The sequence below is a fragment of the Osmerus mordax genome, chromosome 13, assembly GCF_038355195.1.
Source record: "Osmerus mordax isolate fOsmMor3 chromosome 13, fOsmMor3.pri, whole genome shotgun sequence".
Taxonomy (NCBI): Eukaryota; Metazoa; Chordata; class Actinopteri; order Osmeriformes; family Osmeridae; genus Osmerus; species Osmerus mordax.
In genome coordinates, this window is record NC_090062.1 from 15,068,461 (window position 1) to 15,090,387 (window position 21,927).

The 21,927-nt window shown below is 48.0% G+C and overlaps 1 protein-coding gene across 3 annotated transcripts; it reads right to left on the reverse strand.

Moving 5' to 3' along the window:
• Positions 1 to 358: 358 nt before the first annotated feature.
• On the reverse strand, positions 359 to 21,452 carry sema6d (semaphorin 6D). 3 transcript variants are annotated; one of them, XM_067248612.1, is made up of 20 exons: positions 21,361 to 21,452; positions 14,266 to 14,434; positions 13,491 to 13,602; positions 12,912 to 12,972; positions 12,658 to 12,720; positions 12,427 to 12,528; positions 12,168 to 12,258; positions 11,839 to 11,958; positions 11,473 to 11,561; positions 10,420 to 10,637; positions 10,129 to 10,260; positions 9,349 to 9,504; positions 8,730 to 8,903; positions 8,253 to 8,393; positions 7,651 to 7,728; positions 7,425 to 7,483; positions 6,794 to 6,850; positions 5,960 to 6,154; positions 4,307 to 4,548; positions 359 to 4,195 (listed from the first exon to the last, which is right to left on the reverse strand). In XM_067248612.1, exons 2-20 carry the CDS (start codon positions 14,384 to 14,386, stop codon positions 2,984 to 2,986), a joined length of 3,423 nt encoding a protein of 1,140 aa, XP_067104713.1. In that variant the 5' UTR covers positions 14,387 to 14,434; positions 21,361 to 21,452; the 3' UTR covers positions 359 to 2,983. The 3 variants fall into 3 exon arrangements, with proteins under 3 accessions (XP_067104713.1, XP_067104712.1, XP_067104714.1); XM_067248611.1 differs by lacking the exon at positions 21,361 to 21,452 and adding an exon at positions 20,729 to 20,919; XM_067248613.1 differs by lacking the exons at positions 5,960 to 6,154; positions 6,794 to 6,850; positions 21,361 to 21,452 and adding an exon at positions 20,729 to 20,919.
• Between the last annotated feature and the right edge of the window lie 475 nt (positions 21,453 to 21,927).

A 21,927-nucleotide genomic window follows, 5' to 3' on the forward strand; every position in this document is an offset into this window, starting at 1 on the left:
TGTGACTGTGTGTGTGTGTGTGTTCAGCATCAGGCCGAGTCTCAGATCTTAAGCCCAGTGCAGTTCTTTGACCAGATGTTCGTTTCTGCCGCTACAAACGATTTTGGAATGGTTCCCACATGCTATCTGGAGTGGTTGACTCTCCACTGGCCCCTAACTTCAAAACAACCAGGATCTAAAAATAGCCCTCAGCACTGCAACATCTAAACGTCTCTGGACTATTTTTGTTATTGGAAACCTTGCTAAGGGCCATCTTTCAACTCAAACCAACTTTAGCTACAGTTTGTCCCACCCATCAAAATGTATATTTACTTAAACGTAAAGTAGTGAGAAGCAAACATGACTCCAGGTGTTCTGTGCAGTAATATTTTATTTCAACTATACATGCTGTGTTAAAAAAAAAAAATCAACAGAAAATATCCTGAAACAAAAGACATAATTATGTACACATTCACAGTACAACTTTACAACATATCTACAAGCTCAAACACTCAGGAGAACATAAAGCTGGCCGTTCTATGTTGCACAGTATTAAAAACAAAACTGGAGACAATTCTGGTTCATTTGCACATACACAGAGCATGGACTGAAATATAAAGGCTTTAATTGAAATTGCAACACAAATATTCAGTTCATATTGCAATGTACAAGGCAGCTGAGCACAGCCAGTCTCTGCAATGGAGTATGTGTGTGTGTGTTTGCATTTTGCGTGTGTGGTGAGAGAGTGAAAGCCCAAACACTGGTTACATCAGAGAATTACTGAGAGCCGAGGCTTAACATACAATCATCATGTAAACACAAAATGTGGCTTTGGGCTCCTAACTGCCACTTGTCCCCTCAAAGATGAAAGCTCCATCATATACCTCATCTTCTAGGAAAAAGAGTGTTTCCCAATAACCCCTTCCATCCACTTCGTACCAGCCAATCACTGTCTGTGTTTTGTTACTGCATGACCACTGCCCCACCCGGAAAAAAACACAAATTGGAACAAATTGGTTCCGAACAACCCAAATTGGTTTGTACGTAGTTTGACAATCCTGGAGAGAGCAGGGTGTAGGAGTGTCAGGAAGCTAACGTGAAGTCAGACTACATCCCTCTGTCGTGATAATACATTCACTGCATGGCAACTGTGTGTGGCAGCTCTGCACGACCACAGAAGGAAGGAACGAGGTCGCAAAAGAGGTCGCGACCTCGGTTCATCAGCTTGCACTCTGCGATTGGAATGTTTGTCTCTAAATCTCTCAATTCAGGATCGATGCAGTTTGGACGTGGGGAATTCTTTTCAATTTGGAAATGTGTGACTGATTTTGGATTCAATTGACGGTTTTTAATCTTACAGTATATAGATCATTCATTGAATAAGGCACACGATGCACAGATTCAGGTTCACTTGCCTAAAAATATTTATACTCATATATTTATAATATGTACAGGATCTTGTCATTACCAGCATGACTCATTGGGACACATTGGTAGATGTTGCTGCGATTGTACACTGGCCACTCCCAAGGGGTGCAGGAACCATTACACTGACTCTTACGACGGGGGTCAAACACTAGCTCCAGAAACTTGACTTCCAGGACTGGAAACTCAGACGCACTCCGCTATGGGTGTGGCCTGGAGAACAGGATGCTTTCCACATCGACATAAAGGAACCCAGTTGCGGTGCATCAGAAAAGAAATATTGGACCTATTCATGAGTAAGAAAAACACCAAAACCAGCATATTCAAAACATTTCGATATACTAGTTTGCGCGAGAGTTAAAACCGTTGCTACATTGAAAGAGAACTAGGCCTCTGGAAACGTGTTCGCCAAAGCCAACCTCTTCCCGTTGAGGACGGAGGAGATGATCTCCTAGAAAGGCCATCTGCCTTTGTGTCGACAAGCCCAGAGCACCAGCACGGTGCACTGCTGAAGTGTGGGCTTCAGCACAGTAACACACAACAGAAACACACACACACACTAGCTCTCTTTCACACACACCACCACACACATACACACACACAAGAGGAGACATCCTGGCCTGTATGAAATCTATGCATCAAAGGCCCGAACATACTACAAGGTGTTTCATTTAAAACCGATAGCAGCGAATGTGTTGCTAAATCCCAGTGAGTTACAGAGTTCCTATGCTAGTGGCCTGTTAGAACATCCACGTCACACACAAACACTGCCCGCATACAGCCATGTTGTAGACATTAGTCCTGGAGTTGAAAGAAGTGACAGTGTAGCAGGTCTACGGTTTGGGCCTCTACCTTGGCAGTGTGTCTGTGTGGCTTGTGAGAGATGGTTAAACGCCTGGTCACACTCCAGCCATCTTACACACACACACTCGGAAATACAAACAGCTAGAAACGTGTGTTGCTGTCCAGGCTCCTGGCAGACAGTACCGACCAGTGACACTCATCTGCAGCGAACTTTAAACTTGACGTTTTTCCTCCTCGACAGCAGCTGTCTGAGCGATGCAGACTCAGCGGTCCTCTGTGAAGTTCACATCAGTGGGAAGACAGCGCTCAGTGGGAGTGAGACCCGTTCTTCAAGTATTTTTCTGTGTCGGACCTGGTATCACAGGTGGGTTACCTCACGCGGCACACCAACAGATGTGGAAGACCTCCAAACACAGGCTGCACACCCAGGAACCACTGGACCCTGGTGAAGCCATGGTCCCAAAACTACCGGATCCTTCTGTGTTCCAGGCCGGGGGAGGGGGTGTGTGGGGGGACCAGCCTCCTGCATGACATGATGATGGAAGTTGGAGAAACCCTGGGTGGTGAATATTCCCTTCCTCGCATCTCGGACCATGTGTCACGTTCCCTTTTGACTCTGAATGAATGTGCGTCTGAATGTGTCAGGAACAGCCCCCACCCCTGGCAAACACTAGGCCTTGAAGAACCACTCTCAGGGGCAGCTTTCAAGACGTCTTCTTCTGGATGTAGTCCTAGAAAGAGCACCGCCCCCCGCCCGCAAAATGTCAACGCTCTTTTAGTAGCTAAACTTGTTCACCACCCTCATCTGTGTCCTCATCTCAGTCTGTGGCACGAAACCGTTTGGTTTGGGGGGGACGTCTGGCTTTAGCGACGGAGTCCGTTTGACCCCGGTTCGGGGCAGCGAGCCGTGGCCGCTGTAACTGCTCTGCCGGGACATTGAGGGGGGGTGTGGCGAGTGTGGCGAATGGGGCGAGTGCAGCCCCATCCCCATCGCTCCCCCATGGGAGTCCAGTCTGGAAGGGGGTGTGGGGGGCATGTAGCCTCCTCTGTTCATACTGTGCTGGCGGGACAGGGACACCCCCATGGTCACCCCGTTGGGCGAGGTGAGAGAGTGCCTCTGCGAGGAGCTTCGGTGGAGGTGGTAGCCCCCTCTCTGCCTCTCCAGGGTGCCCCCCATGCCCATGCCGCCCGTGGGGCTGGTGGGGCTGGAGGGCATGGGCACGTCCACTCTCTTGGTGGGGCTGTGCCTGGGCAGGGAGGAGGAGGGCGAGTACAGTGAGGCCTCGCGACTGGGAACCTTCGGAGGCACCTCGGTCAGGGCCTCCATGGGCTCCAGCATGAGGTGCTGCCTGGGCCTGGGGCCCGAGCCGTCCCCCTGGAGGATCCCCTTGGAGCTCACAGGGACGTTGGCTCCAGGGTCGTTGAGGTGTTTCAGCAGGTCGTTGAGGGTGTTCCTGGCGTCCACGGTCTTCTTCTGCTCCTTCCTGCTGCTTTTAGGCTGAGCAGGCGCGCTCTGGAGATCCACGTTCTTCTGCTTCTTGTCGGCGGAGCGAGGCAGTGTGTCCTCCCCGTTGCTTTGGCCGCCGCCGCCGCCGCTACCGCCGCAGTGGTCGTGCGTGGCGTTGGGCAGGACCACCGCGCTCGGGATGTGGGAGTGGCCCAGAGCGGGGTGGGGGTGGTGGGCGGTGGCGTGAGGGGGCGGCGGGGAGGAGGGGAGAAACTGAGGACTCTTGGGGGCCGAGTTGGGCTCCTTGCGGGCGCTGTTGACCTTGCCGTGCGCCCTCTCCCACTGGTTCTTGATGGGCTGCAGTCCCTTCTGCTGGAGCACAGGGGTGGACTCCGGCGTGGGCAGGGCGGCCAACTCGGGTGGCTGACAGCCATCACGGAGGATCATGGTCTTAGTGTCCCCGTTGGGCGTGTTGAGGTCCTTGCCATTGGTCAGCAGGTTGGTGTAGAGCTTAGGAGTATCTATGTTGTGCTGGTACTCCTAAAGACAACAGCAGAAGGAAGATTTCAAACACCAGCCAACACCACTTAGTATTAAGACGCTACAGTTATTCTAAAGAGTTAAGACATGTTTCTTATCGATTCTAGGTACCTTCACAGGGCTGTCGAAGAGGCCGTTGAGCTTGGCAAAGCTTCCGGTGGAGTCGGAGCAGGACGGGGCGGACTCGGTGTCCTTGTGGACGTGCCTGGGCTTGCGCAGGAAGGAGTCTCTGTAGCAGAACACCACCAGACCCGCGAGCAGCGCCCCCAGGAGGAAGGCAGCGAACACACAGGTGATGAGGATGTTCATGTGGACCATCTGGTTGGCCTCTCCTGCCTGGATCTCCCACACGCCTACAAACAGACACAGGCATTGGTTGAACACACCTGAAGCAGCCAATCACAGTGCTCCTTACAGCACCTCCTGAGCAGGTGGGTGTGTGAACACTGCCACAGCCATGCATGGTCTCTGCCTTTACCCCCCAAACGTAGCCTGTCAGCTGGTGCCAAATTCAAATACATTCATCCATTATCTGATTTCACACATTTTTATTTTATTTTAGTGAACCATAACTGCTGTAACACCTGAGAAGGTAAGAACTGGAGAACATGGTGAAAATTGGCAGGAAGGATCAGGTGCCCGAGACAAGTCCACACAAGTGAGCCCATCAACAGAAAGGTAGTGCTATGTTAGTCGAAAATGAAGACGTTGGTTGTTGCGCTGTCATACCCACTCAATTCAGATAGTTTCTTATTGACCGCATGCATGTCACTACGTTAAAAAGATAGAAAAGCGGACCCCTATTCAGAGAAAATAAAGCAGAACCGGAGAGATCCTCAAAACTTGTTTCCAGACGCGTGAGGTGGAGCTCTAGGCGTGTCACTAGACTCAAGGTTTGTTAGTAACCACAGACATTAGCAGAGTTATCCATCTAAAGAGGTGCTGGAGGGCTGGAGAAGCCTGGGAAGTGATCTACATACTGGGTTTTTACCCTACATCACCCTGTTGAAGACCTGGACGGGCACAGAGAGAAAGTAGTCCCAAAGAAAAAGCTTTTTCCAGAAAGAATGTGTGGATAAAGAGGGTTTAATGATTAGAAGTGAAGAAAAAGGAGGATGGGAAAAAGAAAGTAAGAAATTTTCACCATGTAAAAAAAAACTATAACAAAAAGAAAAACATTGAATAAATCAAAAACTATGTATGAATTAGAAAATATAAATGCATGGCAACATAAAATTGAAAGATACAAAATCATATCAAACTAAATTAAGAGAAAGAAAGATTTAAATCTGCCATGCCAGCTGATGGAAATCCTGGATAGCTGCCTGTGTGCTCATGTGCTTGTGTGCATGTCTGTGTGATTGACAGAGAATGTGTTTGAGTATGCAAAAAGAGCAAGTGTGTGTCAGAGAGAGACAGATAGAGATAAAGTGTGTGTGAGAGAGACAGGGAGATAGAGTGTGTGTGTGTGTGTGTGTTTGAGAGAGAGACAGGGAGATAGTGTGTGTGTGTGTGTGTGTGTGTGTGTGTGTGTGTGTGTGTGTGTGTGTGTGTGTGTGTGTGTGTGTGTGTGTGTGTGTGTGTGTGTGTGTGTGTGTGTGTGTGTGAGAGAGACAGGGAGATAGAGTGTGTGTGTGTGTGTTTGAGAGAGAGACAGGGAGATAGTGTGTGTGTGTGTGTGTGTGTGTGTGTGTGTGTGTGGCAGCTGGAAGCTATCAGACAGGGTTCCATGCAGCGTGCTGGTTCTCTCCCTATGGGCCTTACCCTCTGGGCCCCCTGGGAGTGACTCTAAAGAATGAGAGGTGCCTGGGTCATCCTGCAGCACAAAGCCTGAGCCGTAGAGCTCTGGAGCAGCCCCAGCCTCAGGCCCAGGGCTGGGGCTCTGAGTGGGGGTGAGAACAGGGGGGTCTATGGGCCCACTGGGCTGGCCAGTGACTGGCGTTGAGGACAACTCCATGTCTGTGGTGACAAACAAATTGTTAACAAACAGTGCAGACACGTGGATAAAGCATACTGTTAACCAGTGTTAGTAGGCATGGCCGATGGATACTTTGGGTTAGTTTAGCAAAACAAAACATAAGGCTTTGTGGTTATGTCCCTAATTATATTCTGTAGTTATTTTGTATTATATTGTATGGTTCAAAGGCTACTTTTTCCACCAAAAAGCTGTATAATAGCCTGTTGAAAATAGTTTTAGAGTAGAATTGGAAATTCCACGCTCAGTAAAACATCTGTACATTAGTTTGGCTCAGACATTTGAGAGGGGGGAAAGGTGAGAGCTGACTCTACGAGGGTGACAGGAGACTCGTACACAACACTGATGATGTCATAAAAGGGAGGGGCCAAACAGGCATGCAGGAGGTAAACCAGGAAGGAAACAGGAAGTTGAGGTAAGAGAAAGTGTGCGACAGCACTGATGTAGTCCTGTGACGTAGTTGGTGGAGATAATGACCATGATGATGAAGAAGATGATGTGATGAAGAAATATCGGTTAAGAAAGATGAGTGACCAGCAGCAGGAGGAGAAAAGGGGAGGTTTGTAAATGCTGAACTCAAAGGATAAAGAAAAAAAAACATTTGAGTAAAGTTTCAAACTAACCAGAGGTTGGGTCGCCAAATGATTTGTAATCTGGCGATGACGTAGTAGCCAAAAATGCTAAAAGAATTAAAAGAACAGGAAAATCAGTATAACGGAGTATCCAAATGACGTCCAAAGCAACGCTACCCTACAAACTGAGAGTGCACTTTCATAATCATACTGGGTAAGCACTCTCAAGAGTTAACAGAGCTTCTCTCCCAGTCCTGTACACTGGAGGTTCATCCTCTGCTCTGAGTTCTAGTCCTGCGGTTCAGCCTGGCTCAACAAAGAAACCAGGATGCGTTCAAAATATGCTACTTCAGTTTTTCCTCCCACGTCCTGTGCCAACTGAACCCAGTCTTGTCTTGACGGCAGTGCCAGCGCTGCCCGCTAACTCGGAGCATATGTTCATGTTGAAGCCCAAGTGGCATTAGTAACAGAAGGGCATGTATGTGGATGTGTGTGTTAATATACTACACATAGAGTTATGTAAGGAAATGTTACTGGTGTGGTTATGATAAGTGATGTGAAGGCTTATGGTGTGTGTGTGGAGATGGGTGTGTTTTGGGTGTGTGTGTGTGTGTGTGCGTGTGTGTGTGTGTGTGTGTGTGTGTGAAGGTGAATGGATTTGATATAGACATAAAGTTCTTACCATGACAGTCTCCAAGATGGGCTGTATTACCGATGTCAACATCCTGCTCGTACCCAGTCCTGAGAGAAAAAGAGAGGCAAGCGATAAGGCGAGAGCGACAAGGAGAGATACGGAGAAAGAGAGAGACAGAGAGATATGGAGAGGAAAAAGACAAGACATATAAAGTCAGTGTCACTCCTCATGTGCACGTTTTTACAAGGTCTGTCTACATGTGTGAAGTACTCACAGGACTCCAGGCAGAATCCTCTCACACACTCCATTGGGCCTCCAGCCACAGTAAGGGTCCCTGGAAGCTACACAGGATCTGGGGGCCAGACACACCCTGGTCAGACTCACCCAGTACACGGGCACACCACAGGGTTAAACAATACTGGGAAACAGTGTACCATTACATCACGGTACCATAATCATTAAAAACCTGCCTGACTGAACATTAACCACAAGAAGACCAGGCCCGGTTTATTATCTTTGCTTCTTATGACATTCAACAGAAAACAAAACGATGAACCTTTGAACGCATGACTTGACATGTAACCTGAAAGTCACCTTTGTTTAGTTTTTTTTCTTCTTTTCTTCCTTTTGGTTACGTCGGTGGCTGTGTGTGTCATGCGTGCGTGCGTGTGCGTGCGTGTGGTGTGTGTGTGGGGTGTGCGTGCGTGCGTGTGTGTGGTGTGTGTGTGTGTGGTGTGTGTGTGTGGGGTGTGTGTGTGGTGTGGTGTGTGTGTGTGTGTGTGTGTGTGCGTGCGTGCGTGGGGTGTGCGTGCGTGTGGTGTGTGTGTGGGGTGTGTGTGTCGTGCGTGCGTGGTGTGTGTGTGTGTGTAGACTCACTTGTGGCAGGAGGCGTGGCGTTCGCAGCGGCTCAGCGGCATGCGGATCACGCAGCTGGAGAAGGACACATACACACTGTGTGTTTCTCTGTCCACGTGCAGGGAGAGAACACGCCTGTCATCCTCACGATTAGACAAGCACCTGGGGAGAGAGAGATAAAGAGAGAGAGAGATAAAGAGAGGGAAAAGATAAGTAACCTGACCCAACGTTTAGCCTGATAGGGAAGTCTACTGTTTCACTCAGTAGATCTAATCAGCTGTGGGGAAAAAGAACCACAAAGGGCTTCACCACAGTTTATCACTGTCACTTCTGACTGACACACACCTGTGCCACTTCCCTCTCACACCTGAATCAAAGCTACCTGTGCCTCTTCCAAACAAGGAGGAGGAGGTCAGGGAGAAAACAAACTGTTGAAGGGGAGAAAGCGTGAAAGAGAGAGAAAGAGAGAGAGAGACGGATAGACAGAACACTGCATACTTGGCTTTGTTGAAGACATCAATCTCCTCCAGCAGCAGGCTGTCATTGATGGAGGAGGTGGAGGTCTTAGCCAGGACCTTGAGCACCACCCCAGCCTCAGAGCCGATGAACACCACCGTATAGTTCCTGTAAGGCCCAGCAGCATTGTCTACAGCCAGCGCTGTCAGCCTGTACCTGCACGCACATGGGTCAGGCAGCCTAGTTAGTCACTCCTTGTGCACATGGTTGTGTATGTTTAAAGATAGATTTTCTCTGGGCATTTTTCATGCGTTATGAGACAGTTTTAAATGACGTGTGACAGCAAAGGCAGAGAGGGAGAGAGGGAGTGAGGGCGAGAGGGAGAGAGGGAGAGAGAGAGAGAGAGAGAGAGAGAGAGAGAGAGAGAGAGAGAGAGAGAGAGAGAGAGAGAGAGAGAGAGAGAGAGAGAGAGAGAGAGAGAGGGAGAGAGGGAGAGAGGGAGAGAGGGAGAGAGGGAGAGAGGGAGAGAGGGAGAGGAGGAGGACATGGTAGCAAAGGGCCAAGGCTGGATTCCAACCCAGGCTGCTGCATTGAGGCTTCATGGTTGTGTGTGTGTGTGTGTGTGCTCGGGGCGCCTGTGCTGCATGTGCGTCCGTCTCACCTGACGCGTGTCTTGGTGAACCAGGGCTCGTCGCCCATGGAGGGAACGGCGACGTCCATGAGGGGGTGAGACTTGATGAACATGAGGGTGTCGTCGGGGAACTCGATGGAGCTCTTGAGGGTCTCAGCGTCGCCGTGACCCGCACAGCAGCCAGGCCTGAGATAAGGCACACACGGGGTCAGAGGTCACACCACAGCACCCCTCAGGGACGAATAAAGTTGAGTCAATTCAATTGTACTGAATAGGGGGCGTGGTACAGAGAAGAGCAGGTGCTTTATTGGGACCACAATGACCCTTGGTGGAAATCCAGAGGAGAAATATCCAGCCTGCGTGACTCTCCTCTATAAATGATTTACATCCGTAATTAGCAGCTTGGGGACTTTGAATTTGGACATAAGGCTTGCCTACCTGTTTGTGCTGATAGCGAGCAGGTTAAAAATGCATTGAGTGTAATTATATATCATTAATTATTTAATAATCACCAGCTGGCAAGTGAGCAGAGTAACTACCATGACCAGATCTCTCATGACAGAGATTTGATTTCAGGGAAACCGTGAGGAAAGGTTAAACGGCTGTCATGTAAAGAGTGAAATGTAGCCCTCAAACATTTTGACCTATGCACCTTCCTGCCACACTAAATATGCACCTTCCTGCCACAGTAAATTATGTGTTTGTGTTAACTTACATGGCAAAAAAACCCAAACAGATTCTGATTCTCATGGTTTATGGTGTTCCCTTGTGTGTTTTTTTGTGTGGAGGCAAAGCCGTCAAAATGTCTACCTGGGCTTAGGCAGTTTGTCCTCTGGGAAGGCAGTCCACACTGAGTCAGCGGTCTTCTGTTCCTTGAAACGACCCCGGAACACCTTCTCTATGTCTGCCATGGAGAAGGCGCACACCGCGGAGCCTGGGATACTAGAGAAACCAAAAAACAGCCGGCGGTTACGTTTGACGCCAGGGGTCGAAGCAACCTTCTGTTTACCTCCACGTGTAGACTACTGGGATGTTTTTTTTTGTGAAACTGTCATTCGACTGATTGGTTGTTGGTTGATTGACAGGCGGCTCAGCCTTTACCTGTTCATCTGAGTGGTGAACACGCCCACTAGGGATGGGACTCCGTTGATGTCGATGATGTCGGTGATGGACTGCAGGACGTCAAAGTAGAAGAAGGACTCTCCTGGGACGGAGCAGTTGAGTCTGGCCTTCACGAACGACGTCCAGTGTTTCTCCAACACGCGCTGGGACCCGCCAACATCGTTCTTGCAGATCCTCGCCACACGGGAATACACCGCCTGAAGGCAGAGAGGAGAGATAGAAGGGGGGGGGGGGGTGAGGGTAGAAAAAAGAAGAGGGAAATAAGTCTACAGATTCTGCGTCACTAAAACACTTCCATCCATTGAATAATACATCACTCTATCCTGTGACTGACTCGCAGCAACGCACACACAAACACGCACACACACTAGGGCACACATTCACATGCACACAAGTAGGCCTGTAAGTGCTCTTATCTAAGACATTCTCTTAGTTAAGGCCAGGGGTTTAGGACGCCTGATAGGTTGTCCTGTGATTGCTCGACCTCTGAGTGTTTATGCGTGTGTGTGTGTGTGCTTGTGTGTGTGTGTGTGTGTGTGTGTGCTTGCATGTGTGTGTGTATGCCGCCGTGTGTGTGTGATTCTAAATGTTGCCAGGGCTCAGCCTGTAAATGAAGCATGTGAAGCAACCAGCAGAAACATTGTAAATAATTCACCAGTGCAAACCTCCATCGCAGCACAGGTGTCATTTCTAGCATTAGTAAGGCTAACATTTTAATTAGCTGGGGATGGAGAGAGGACATAACTAGCCTGGCCAGAACACCACAGATCACGATGAGGCATGGGCATATCTGGACACGGCCGCAACTATCACTCAGACGCTAATCATCCACTCCACTGGGGAGATGTAAGAAGTAGTGTGTGTGTGTGTGTGCTTTTGTGTCTTATTTTATGTCTGTGTGTGTGTCCGTGTGCCTTCAAGTACAGGCCGACAACATCCAGACCATTAGTTATCTCCTGTATGTTAGACTTTGCGGTTGAATTGTGAGAACGGCATTAGTTGCGGGGGGGATGTGGTGTTGATGCACATTACCTTGCCCAGGCTGTTGTGTTCCACCGCAATCTCTCTGTAGAAGAAGTACACGTAATTCCCATAATCCACTGCGTGCAGGAAGTGAGGCTCTGAAAGGGAACGGGGGAGAGTATTTTTGCATGGTCACCACTCAGCTCTCTGTCTTGAATATTTCAGTGTGCTCACTGGGGCTGTCTCTGCCTGGGAGTGACCTAGATAGTCTGGGGGAGACCGGACATGTCCAGCGGGAACGGGGACACGCCGGAGCGCCTGGATACTGCAACTTCTAGAAACGTGTGACGCCCGGACGGGAACAGCCTTTTCCTGACAGGATCCCTGTTTCTCCAGGGCCACCAAGGAAAGGGAGGGGAGAGAGAGTGCGTTTACCTTTCAGCCACTTGGAGTCGTATTTGATGGTCCTGAGGGCGGACCCGTCGCCCATGCTGCGGTATATGACGGCGTCGCTGGCCTGGAAGTCAGCCACCGTGGCAGAGTACAGCTTCCCATCTGGAACGACACGGGAGTTTAGGACTCTGTCTTGTATCTCAGTGATGAGGACTGCTGACCCTGACCTATGAGCTGCGTTATATGGTATAAGTCCCATCTCAGCCATCGCTCATAAGCCGTTATTTAGTGTGTTTGTGTGTGAGTGTGCGTCTGTGTGTGTGGAGGGGGAGGGTGTATACGTTTGTGTGTTTAGGTGGTGATTGTCATACCAGCGAAAAGGGCAACATTGGTCTGCTTGGCATCAAATGGGCATCGAGCCAGCCCGCTGATCTCCTCTCCGTCAAATTCCAGGTTGTCCAGCTGAATGAGAACCGACACAAACAAACATTACACCAGACACACAGAAAGAGACGTAAAGAAAGCTCCCTCGACCCCCCCCCCCCCCCCCCCCCCCTCTCTCTTCCTCGGTCCTCTATCACACACAAACACTTAAACACGTAAACGTTACGAGCGTTTTTTCAGACTCACCCTGTAGTATCGGCACATAGGGTTGAAGCCGTTGGTGCCGCAGATGAACACAAGATCGTCGTTTCTGGGAACCAGCACTTTGATGAAGTTATGGCACTCGTCCTGGAAGAGGGAGCAGCATCAGAGCTTTAGCACACTGGCAGCTAGAATTATAATAATCCCCAGAGGAGCTAGTGGTACACTGAAACCATTAGTCAATGAGAGATGATTTGACATGCTGAAGTTACTTACTCTGTGTTTTCCCTTCACTGCACACATCTCTCGGTCCGCCTGGCCTGATCTCCATGTTAGCTTCTGTATTTCAGACGGAAAGGACCGGAAAAGTCAGTCCACATACTGGGCAAAGGCGCTCGCACACACATATTAGTGTTTTCCACGTCCTTGTTTATGAGCTGCAAGACTTGGGTACGATTTATGAGGTTGTTTTTCCTAGGAAGCCCTTGTGTGTTTATGGGTTTGCCCTGGTCTCCTGGACAGAGTCTTACCCTGTATGGAATGATCTCATTCCTGTAGGATTCCCTCAGACTCACTAAGTACACCTGGTCCCTGTGACACACAAGAGAAACACACAGATCAGGCACATCCCACAAACACATAAACACTCTGAAACAGAATAGCAAAATGAACTACTGCACCTATGCATTTTGTATGGGCCTAGCAATTATTTAGCTATTAACATTACATTTGTACTACGATTGCTGGCTTTGGAAACATATATACGGCGCTGTAACACAAACAATGTTTCCACTATTTAGAAGGTACCAGTTTAGAAGGCCATCAATGTTAGTATTTCCTGCAGTCTGACATAAACAGCAGCTATCCCGGGAGACTGGAGTGGATCTGACATTGCAGCAAGCCTTTGTGATATACACCCGCCTCTACATCAATACTGCCATATACCTCATGTGTCAGGCCTGGACTCTACCTCCCCAGATCCAATAAGGCTAAGAGCTTTTTTTATATATACCTTACAGCTCTATTTACTTGCCAATGATGAAGTGTCCGTTTGTGTATTTGTGTGTGTTTGTGTATGTTTGTGTATTTGTGTGTGTTTTTGTGTTTACCTGCCAGCGATGAACAGTGTGTCCTGTATTTTGGTCATTAGTTGGAAGTCGAGGCGGTGTTGTGACTCGTTTCCAGAGGGCCTGCCTCTGAACACGGGGTACTGCCGGGAGACTGGGGGGGAATAACACACTTAGTGTCAGATGAGTCAGATGGCTGAGCGGTTAGGGAGTCGGGCTATTAATCAGAAGGTTGTTGGTTTCGATTCTCGGCCGTGCAAAATGACGTTGTGTCCTTGGGCAAGGCACTTCACCCTACTTGCCTCGGGGAATGTCCCTGTACTTACTGTAAGTCACTCTGGATAAGAGCATCTGCTAAATGTAAAATGTAAATGTAGTCACTTGTAGTCCCTGACCACACACCCACACTAGCTTGGTCTGATGCGCCCTGGACCACACTCTGGATCGATTGTGTTGATCACCCGTAAATATGCTGTTAGTAACAGCTTTATAGAAATCTTTCAGTAATGTAATGAATGCCTTGGATTTGGCTGTGTGTGTGCCAGAGTTACGGCTGCCGCGGTCAGCACATCTCTCTAGTGTTCACACAGTCCATCACGGAGGGAGGAAAACGGAATCTACTTGACGCTACAAACGAAGATGAACCAGATCAATTTTATTACCGTGGGTGCGTCACACTAAGAATGGATTTGATTTGCCCGCTCTGGCTTCCCAACAGACATCTTCCCCGTCCCATTATACACACACAGCCCGTAATGTTCGGGAAGTGTGTTTCTGTGTGTGTTTGCGGTGTGTTTCTGTGTGTGTGTGTACTCACAGTGTGCGTCGACAGTGTCCAGGGGTGTGTTGTCTTCGGGGAAGCTGACTGCATGGAGGGTGTGTGAGGCTGCCAGCAGCAGCAGCAGCAAACTGAACAGAAGCCCATCTCTCTGGCCCATGGCTGCTCAAAGACCACTCTTCCTGGTTCACACTGATGGAGATGTTACCTGGAACACACACACACACACTGTCAGGAAGCGTTGCGCTGACTGAGCGCTTAGTGGCAGGACTTGGCATCCCTCTAACAGCTATTCCCAGCATCTGCTGTACTGGGGAAGGTCAGCCAACAGGCCGATGGGTGTCTGGGTGCAGGGAGGCTATACAGGAAGTTCACCCTGTTTGTAGCCTATCAGGCACCCTGTCTGCGGACATCTGTGCTCTGATAGGTTAATTCTGGAGCCGAAACAACCGCTTCATCAGCAAGTCTTGATTAGAACCCCACTGTCTTTAGTCACTTCCAAACTCCCTTACATCCTGTCTAAAGGACTCGAATGCTCCTTCATCAGTATCATGTGTGTGTGGTGTTTAATCTAACTAATCTGTGATTCTGATCCTGTTTGAGCTCGGGAATTTTACAAAGGGGATTTTTTACATCATCCGCAAAGCGTGGCTTACCCTCATACAAAGACTACCCACACAGACAATGACTGTTGTGTGTAAAAGTAGCAGCAACTGAATGACTGACAGTACGTGTGTGTGTGTGTGCCCACTTGTAGGACAATGGTTTAGAGACTGTCTGTGTGTGCATATTAATGAACAATGTACATTCAAATATTTATAGGGGCAAACAAATTATTCATGAGGACGGTGCTAGAACGGAAAAAAACATTTAGCGGTGTACATCGCACACAGGCCGGGAACGGATTAGCCTGGAGCCCACCAGGACACGGCCACACGCACAAACACACACGTGCACAGACATACATACCGCAACGCACATCGTCAGGCGTGCACACCGCTGTGCACGTGGATACACACAGACGCGACGCCAGTATTGACACGTTTTCAATTAGCCCCAGAGCACACCTGCTCCAGAGCTGGCTGTACGCCCTGCCTGCCAGCCCATTAGTGCTCTGATTGATCCACCCGGGAAGTATGCCTGATCAGTCTGCTCTAGGCCCCTCTTATGCTCATCTATGGATGTACACAAACACACACACAGCCTATAGCGATCTATAGAATATGTGACCCACCCAGAGAGTGTTTCCCTTTGTGATGCATGGACTCTGTTGATACATTAGCGCCTGTGTGTTGATCTATGTTAATGTAGATCATTTACCAAGGGGTCTCATGTCGATGTGCGGAACAGGGAGTCACCACGATGGAGCTCGTCAGAGTGCGGACTGTCTGATTTTACAGTGAGGGAGATGAGGGGTGGGTGACTGGCATGGCAAATGCGGTTCTGTCTAGGTAATGACACCTCTTGAGCACTCAGTGGGAAGCCCAGTGCAGGGCCATTATGACAGCCAGTAGTGTTGCACAGCCCCGACAAGTCAGCACTTCTCTCCAATTAGTCCAGTTATTAGAGAAATTAGAGGTTTGGTTCCTGCACAATGTGAGCCACGTTACCCAGCGCAAAAGGTCGTCACGCCTCTGATTTATGAGCCATGGAGGCAGCAGGAGATTCTGTTCTCTAATTAAGATACAAATGATTTGCTGGCTCCTCCACATGAATCTCAGATCTATGCAGAGGGACTCACAAGATCTATGCAGAGGGACTCACAGATCCATAGAGAAGTGCGACTGTCATCAGCTCGCCCTCGCTACATCAGTAGAGGGAGAGGAATGGGGCTCTACGGAGGGTGCTAGGGGTGGCACTGGCTCAAAGGACACACAAAACCAGTCCGTACAAGACACACAGCCCATAACTGTCTTGAAATGTGCACGTGGGATAGAAAACCATTTGAGATTAATCATCTCGTTTCCAAGGGAATCTAGAGGCAGCAACAACAGATGTCGAGAAAACAATCGTACCACACTATTAAGGGAGTAAACGAAAGTTAAATAAAGACACAATCCCATATATTAATTTCTAAAGCCGTATCACTTTGCTTCGGGCTGCCTCAAGCCCCAACATGCTTTGATTCACATTAAAATAATTGTCCTTTCCCAGAACTTGAAGTCACAGCTCTCCCAGGTTGAGGCTTGCTGAACCATTCATGTCGAAAAAAACCTTGAAAAAAAAAAAAACAGCAGCTATAGTCACTGCCTCCTCCTATGATTCCCTGCATGGTAATAGCACAACCACAAGGGCGAAAGGCTTTCCTCAGAAAGTTTAATGCAAAACAGTAACAGAAGACATTCAGAGGTCAGCGATCTAAAATTACTTCTCAATCTCCAGTGAGCCCAGCATGTTTTCTATTGACTATTCCTCTATGCTCTCCTGTTCCTGCCCTCCAGTATGCGTGTGTGTGTGTGTGTGTAGGCCCCGAGACAGAGCTAGTCACGCAACAGGACTATTCAGCCTGCCCCCTCTCTCCCTCTGTTATTACAGGATTTTCAATGTCCTACAATCACGCACTTTCTCTGCTGATATTCTTGGCTCAGAACCATGCCGTTTAAAGAGAGAGGTGGGGGTTGGGGGGAGGAGAAGGCTTGCTAGAGAGCTATTTCATCTTGTTAGTCACTCTACCAAGCCCTCCTTATTCATTTTCTCCAGATTGCATTTTACAACCGTACTGGCTTTAAGGAAACAACTCACTGCCTTTTGAGTCTTCCTGGATGTGATTCATCCCCAACTGGTTTGTTAGGTGTACGTCTAAACTTCTTTGTGTTCGACTATACCAGAACCGAGGCTGGCACCGCCCAGTGCAGAGCATCCTAACCAGAGGAATTTGCCCACTAAAAAGATTTTTTTTAAAAGGTCAACAACAAGGTTGTGTTGTTTGCTAACTGATCCATGAGTGTGATGGGCTGTTTGTAACCCGGTGGAACAATGGCTGCCGTTCAGGGGGCCCATTGTGACATCGTCACCACATTGAGCTGTAAACACAAATGATTTGGGAAACCACAGAACTGCAGAGGAGTTCCAACTCAACCGTTGAACTTACCTCCACACCAAATTTAAGTGAGAGATGGCCTCTGAAAAAGTTGTGCTTGCACACAAGTCTGAGGAGAGTGTGTGTGTGACGGTGTGTTTATGTGTTTGTTACTGGATGTATGTGTTGTTCCAAATTGGAAACATGATCTAAATTTGTTGTCTTGTTTGGAGGTTGGAGAAAGTAATCAGAGAGTTGGCACTGGAGGGGATTCAGCCAGATGATTAAAACGGTCTAGCCAGGCAGAGAAATGATTACCGCTGCCTCCCTCTGTTCTATAATAACAACACCTAATCGCTGTGTATTTACCTCAGGATTACTTCTGAAGTGGCTTGACTTGTTGCTGCACAGAGTTGGCAACTACAACAGCCCTCCCTTTTTCCTCCTCTCTCTTCCCTCCCTCCTTCCTTCTCTCCTTTCCTACCTTCGTGAGAGGAGGAGTGAAACATGAGAAAGGCTGCTCTCAGCGGTAGTTCTGCTGTAGTGGAGCACAAAGAGCTGAGCTGCAGGTGTGACTGGTGAACAAAGGGGCTTTGGGCACAGCAACACAATGGAGCCCCACCCCCGTCAGCAGCCCTACTCATGGGGGAGTAGTGGTAGCTGGTCTGGGGCTCCTCTGAGGGAGTAGTGGTAGCTGGTCTGGGGCTCCTCTGGGGGAGTAGTGGTAGCTGGTCTGGGGCTCCTCTGAGGGAGTAGGGGTAGCTGGTCTGGGGCTCATATGGGGGAGTAGGGGTAGCTGGTCTGGGGCTCCTCTGGGGGAGTAGTGGTAGCTGGTCTGGGGCTCCTCTGGGGGAGTAGTGGTAGCTGGTCTGGGGCTCATATGGGGGAGTAGAGGTAGCTGGTCTGGGGCTCATATGGGGGAATAGGGGTAGCTGGTCTGGGGCTCATATGGGGGAGTAGGGGTAGCTGGTCTGGGGCTCCTCTGGGGGAGTAGGGGTAGCTGGTCTGGGGCTCCTCTGAGGGAGTAGGGGTAGCTGGTCTGGGGCTCCTCTGGGGGAGTAGTGGTAGCTGGTCTGGGGCTCCTCTGGGGGAGTAGGGGTAGCTGGTCTGGGGCTCATATGGGGGGTAGGGCCAGACCAGCTACCAGTGCTCCTCTGGGCGATGTGGCTAGTTGGGGTAGGAGGAGGAAGGGTTCCAGTTCAAGTCCTACAGGGTCCACAGCTGCCTGATCCTGGAGAGTAGGTAGAGGCCGATCCTGATCACTAGTCATGGATCAGATATTGGGGCTGGTTATCGGATCCTAGATCAGCAGTCCAGGACAAGCCCTGTCCTCAGTCTGTCAGAGGTTAGCTCGGGCCATTCAAGGGGTTAACGCAGGCTGTTCCGGGGTCACAGCTGGCTGCTGTGGAGGTTAACGGTGTCTGTTCTGGTCGTTGTTCCCTGATTGTGTGGTCAGTGAGCTGGAGGAAAACTCAGCGGCCAGCTGGTCTGTAAACAGCCCTGATGGCTTAGTTTCAGCATGACTTGCTACACATGGTTGAGAGTTTGATATCCACCTCAGTTGGGATATACCTGGGCCAACTGTTGCACCTTACTATGCGCAACATTAGCTTATTATCAACCTTGTTATTGTGCCCAGTGTGAGTACAGAGCCAATGAAATGCAGTTAGCATTTAACCAAAAGTGAAAATACTATAGCTTATAAACAAAAGTATGAAGTGCAAAGTAAATGGCAATAGGGAAGTGTCTGCTATCTTAAAACCAGCCATTCTAAAAATAAATGTGCTATTTATTATGTATGATATTATAAATATTTAGACAATATTCACTGTCACACAGCATCAATCTCCTTACATCAAAAGACAGAACTGATACTAACGGACTGGTTGACCAAAAATAAAGGGATTAGACAGTATTTTATTTGTTGATTGTGATTTCTGAGTGGCACCTGCATAAAGCCATATTATCTGCCCCACCCTTTTTCCTCAAATTGGCCAACAAAGCTGATTAACAAAAGAATTTGAGATGGAAATGATTATCAAACCGAACTTGGAATACGGACTTATTTATCCCCAGTTCTGTAAAAATTTCAGGAAGAGGAATTTCACGAACTAACGTTATTTATTGGATTCATGCCTTACTGAACTACCCAACCTTCATTTAGCAATTTGCCCGCTGTTTAGCTCAATCATCTTTGCCTAAAAGCAACGTTTTTCAAAAACAGGTGTGTTTATATCAAACAATAAAAAGACCATGCTCCGCACAATCTAATGTGTGGAATATTGACTTCTCGGACACTATACTGCTGTCATTACATTAGTAGCCTAAACTCCAGTCGCGCCGCATACATTTATTAAAATACTTAACCTATTCTCACAGATGATAACTCCGTTTTGCTATAGTAGGCTAGTTATTTAGGTTACAATCAATTCGTGGGTACACTGGCACAGTGTGGCATTTCTAAAGCACAGGATACTAGCTGAAGACTGCGCTCTAAACAAGTATTGTGCTGTTGAGGGTATAAAAGCATTCAAGACTGATCCGTGGTAAATCCTTTCGTTCACATGAATTCAAAAGACAACAGTGAGGAGGGCAACAGTAGATCAGAGTGACAAGCCAGTAGACTAGCCTAATGGGGGTATGCTAAATTGATTCAAGCACTAATGCAGCCGGGTTGGGCTCAGAGAAAGCTGAGGGATCCTACCTATTTACAATGTTTTTAAATCCTTGCTTAAATAGATACACAATTATGATAGCAGACCTATAGGTAATATAGCATAGTCTCATATGCGGAAACTTGGCTGAAGTGCATGTTCCGATTGCAGTCTAACTAACTGGTAAGGTTTTCGATTTTAACGTAGCCTACCGTATGTTAATAAAAATGTCTACTTTTATAGGTAGCTAATACAACGTTGATTGGTCTGATATCGAACCAATGTATCACAGCGTAATTGGTTTCCATTAGAATAAAATATAGGATAGGAGGACTTTATACATTATTACTCTACTTTTGCCTCTATTCAAGCCGTTCTGAATGAACGGCAGGTGAATTGTGGTCTAAACAACTAATGCCACAACGCACCCGTGCGCTCCGTGGATCTCCTTACCGTCTCCTGCCCATCTTCTCTTTTCACTTTCATTCAACATTCGTGCCTCACTTCGACCGTTATCTTATCTGTACTTGGCCATCTATAAAGATAATCATTCGACAGAACACTCATCTTTGTCAACCTAAATTGGTTGGTTGATTCACGATAGTGATACTAGCTTGTTCGATCTACTTTTGTTTTTCACAGGAGTGAATGATTTGTGTCCGAGCGTTGCCAGATTCTAAGTATTTAAAAGTCCATCGGATTGGGATATAATAGCATATCAAATAACACAATAATATGCTAATTGGTCAATTTAGTATCGAAAAACACAATCACTTTAACTATTTTACGCACTACTGGAACCACACAATGGGCAAATAATACAACCTACCTTCAGGCTCCAAAATCTGTCATGAAAGCTTTGTCAGATGTCAAATCCAAATGAGGCTATATTCCGTTTTAATATGAATCCATTTCAGGGACATCATAAACGTAAACCGTCCTCATCCTTGGTGCCATACGATCCCAACAGATTCATCCATTTGCGCACAGAAATTAATTCCGATACTCATAGAGCAGCATTCATTCTCCCTCTGACTTCACTGACTGTCCCTGGGCCCGGCTCGTTGCTGACTGATCCCTAAAGCTCAACAGCGATCAAATAGCGGTACGGCAGCCCCCCATCCCATCCCCCCCTAAACCATTAACTTAGGAAAATCAGAGGGAGAAAAAACAATAGTGGTGAATATCCTTTCATGCGCACTGGCAGAAATAAAATCACGGCACTCTAGATACCTACAAGATTACTTTTTACCTATATTGTCAATTTCAATTGCCCACAACATTTGTGATTAATATAACGTAAAAATAGCCATATAACTATTTTCGTCCTGCATCCACCACTTGTGCAGGGATCCCTCTGCGCTGCAACAAATAGCCTAGGAAATCTTTCCCTTCAGTTTTAAACGTCTTTCGATACTCACTGCAAAATAAAAAGTAACCACCGTAAAAGATTTAACTCACCTCATTTGAATAGATATTTCGTATCCTTTTTTTTGCTATAATCCAACAATTGTGCACGTAGTAGACCAACTTCTCTCCTTTGGCTTGCTCCGGGCAGGGAGAAAAACAAACTAATGTACGGCAAATGGTGTAATTCGATCCATACCGAGTCAATCCATCGAGAGAGCACTTCCCTGCCTACCAATAAGCCGCGCTCTTGCTCCAACTCGGTCCCTCCCCCATCTATTTCTCTACTCCCTCTCTCCCTAGCTGTGGGTTTTGGCTATGCTTCTTGCCCGACCGCTTTCTTCCCTGCTGTAGAGAAAGGGAGAGGCCCCCACCTCTCCCCCTGACCCTGTTGTGCCCCCCTTCACTTTAAAACCCATCCCCCATTACAAGTAAGCGAAGCGCGTTGTAAAATATTTTCAGCAGTACTGTTTTCAGAATTCGGAGGGAAACTACTCGCTGTTAAAAGCCTAGAGGGGGATATAATTAGAGAACTGGTCTTTACAATTATTGCAACCAAATGCATTGACTACGTAACATTCACATATGGTTTAAGAGCATTTATCAGATTAACATTTCCCA

Bases quoted from the DNA above. Each gene is read 5' to 3' on its own strand.
- sema6d (XM_067248612.1), bottom strand. From the start codon at position 14,386: ATGGGCCAGAGAGATGGGCTTCTGTTCAGTTTGCTGCTGCTGCTGCTG. The intron at 13,603-14,265 runs GTGAGTACACAC...ATTCCCCCCCAG, and splicing joins GGACACTGTCGACGCACACT to TCTCCCGGCAGTACCCCGTG. The intron at 11,562-11,838 runs GTAAACGCACTC...GTTCCCTTTCAG, and splicing joins CGACTCCAAGTGGCTGAAAG to AGCCTCACTTCCTGCACGCA.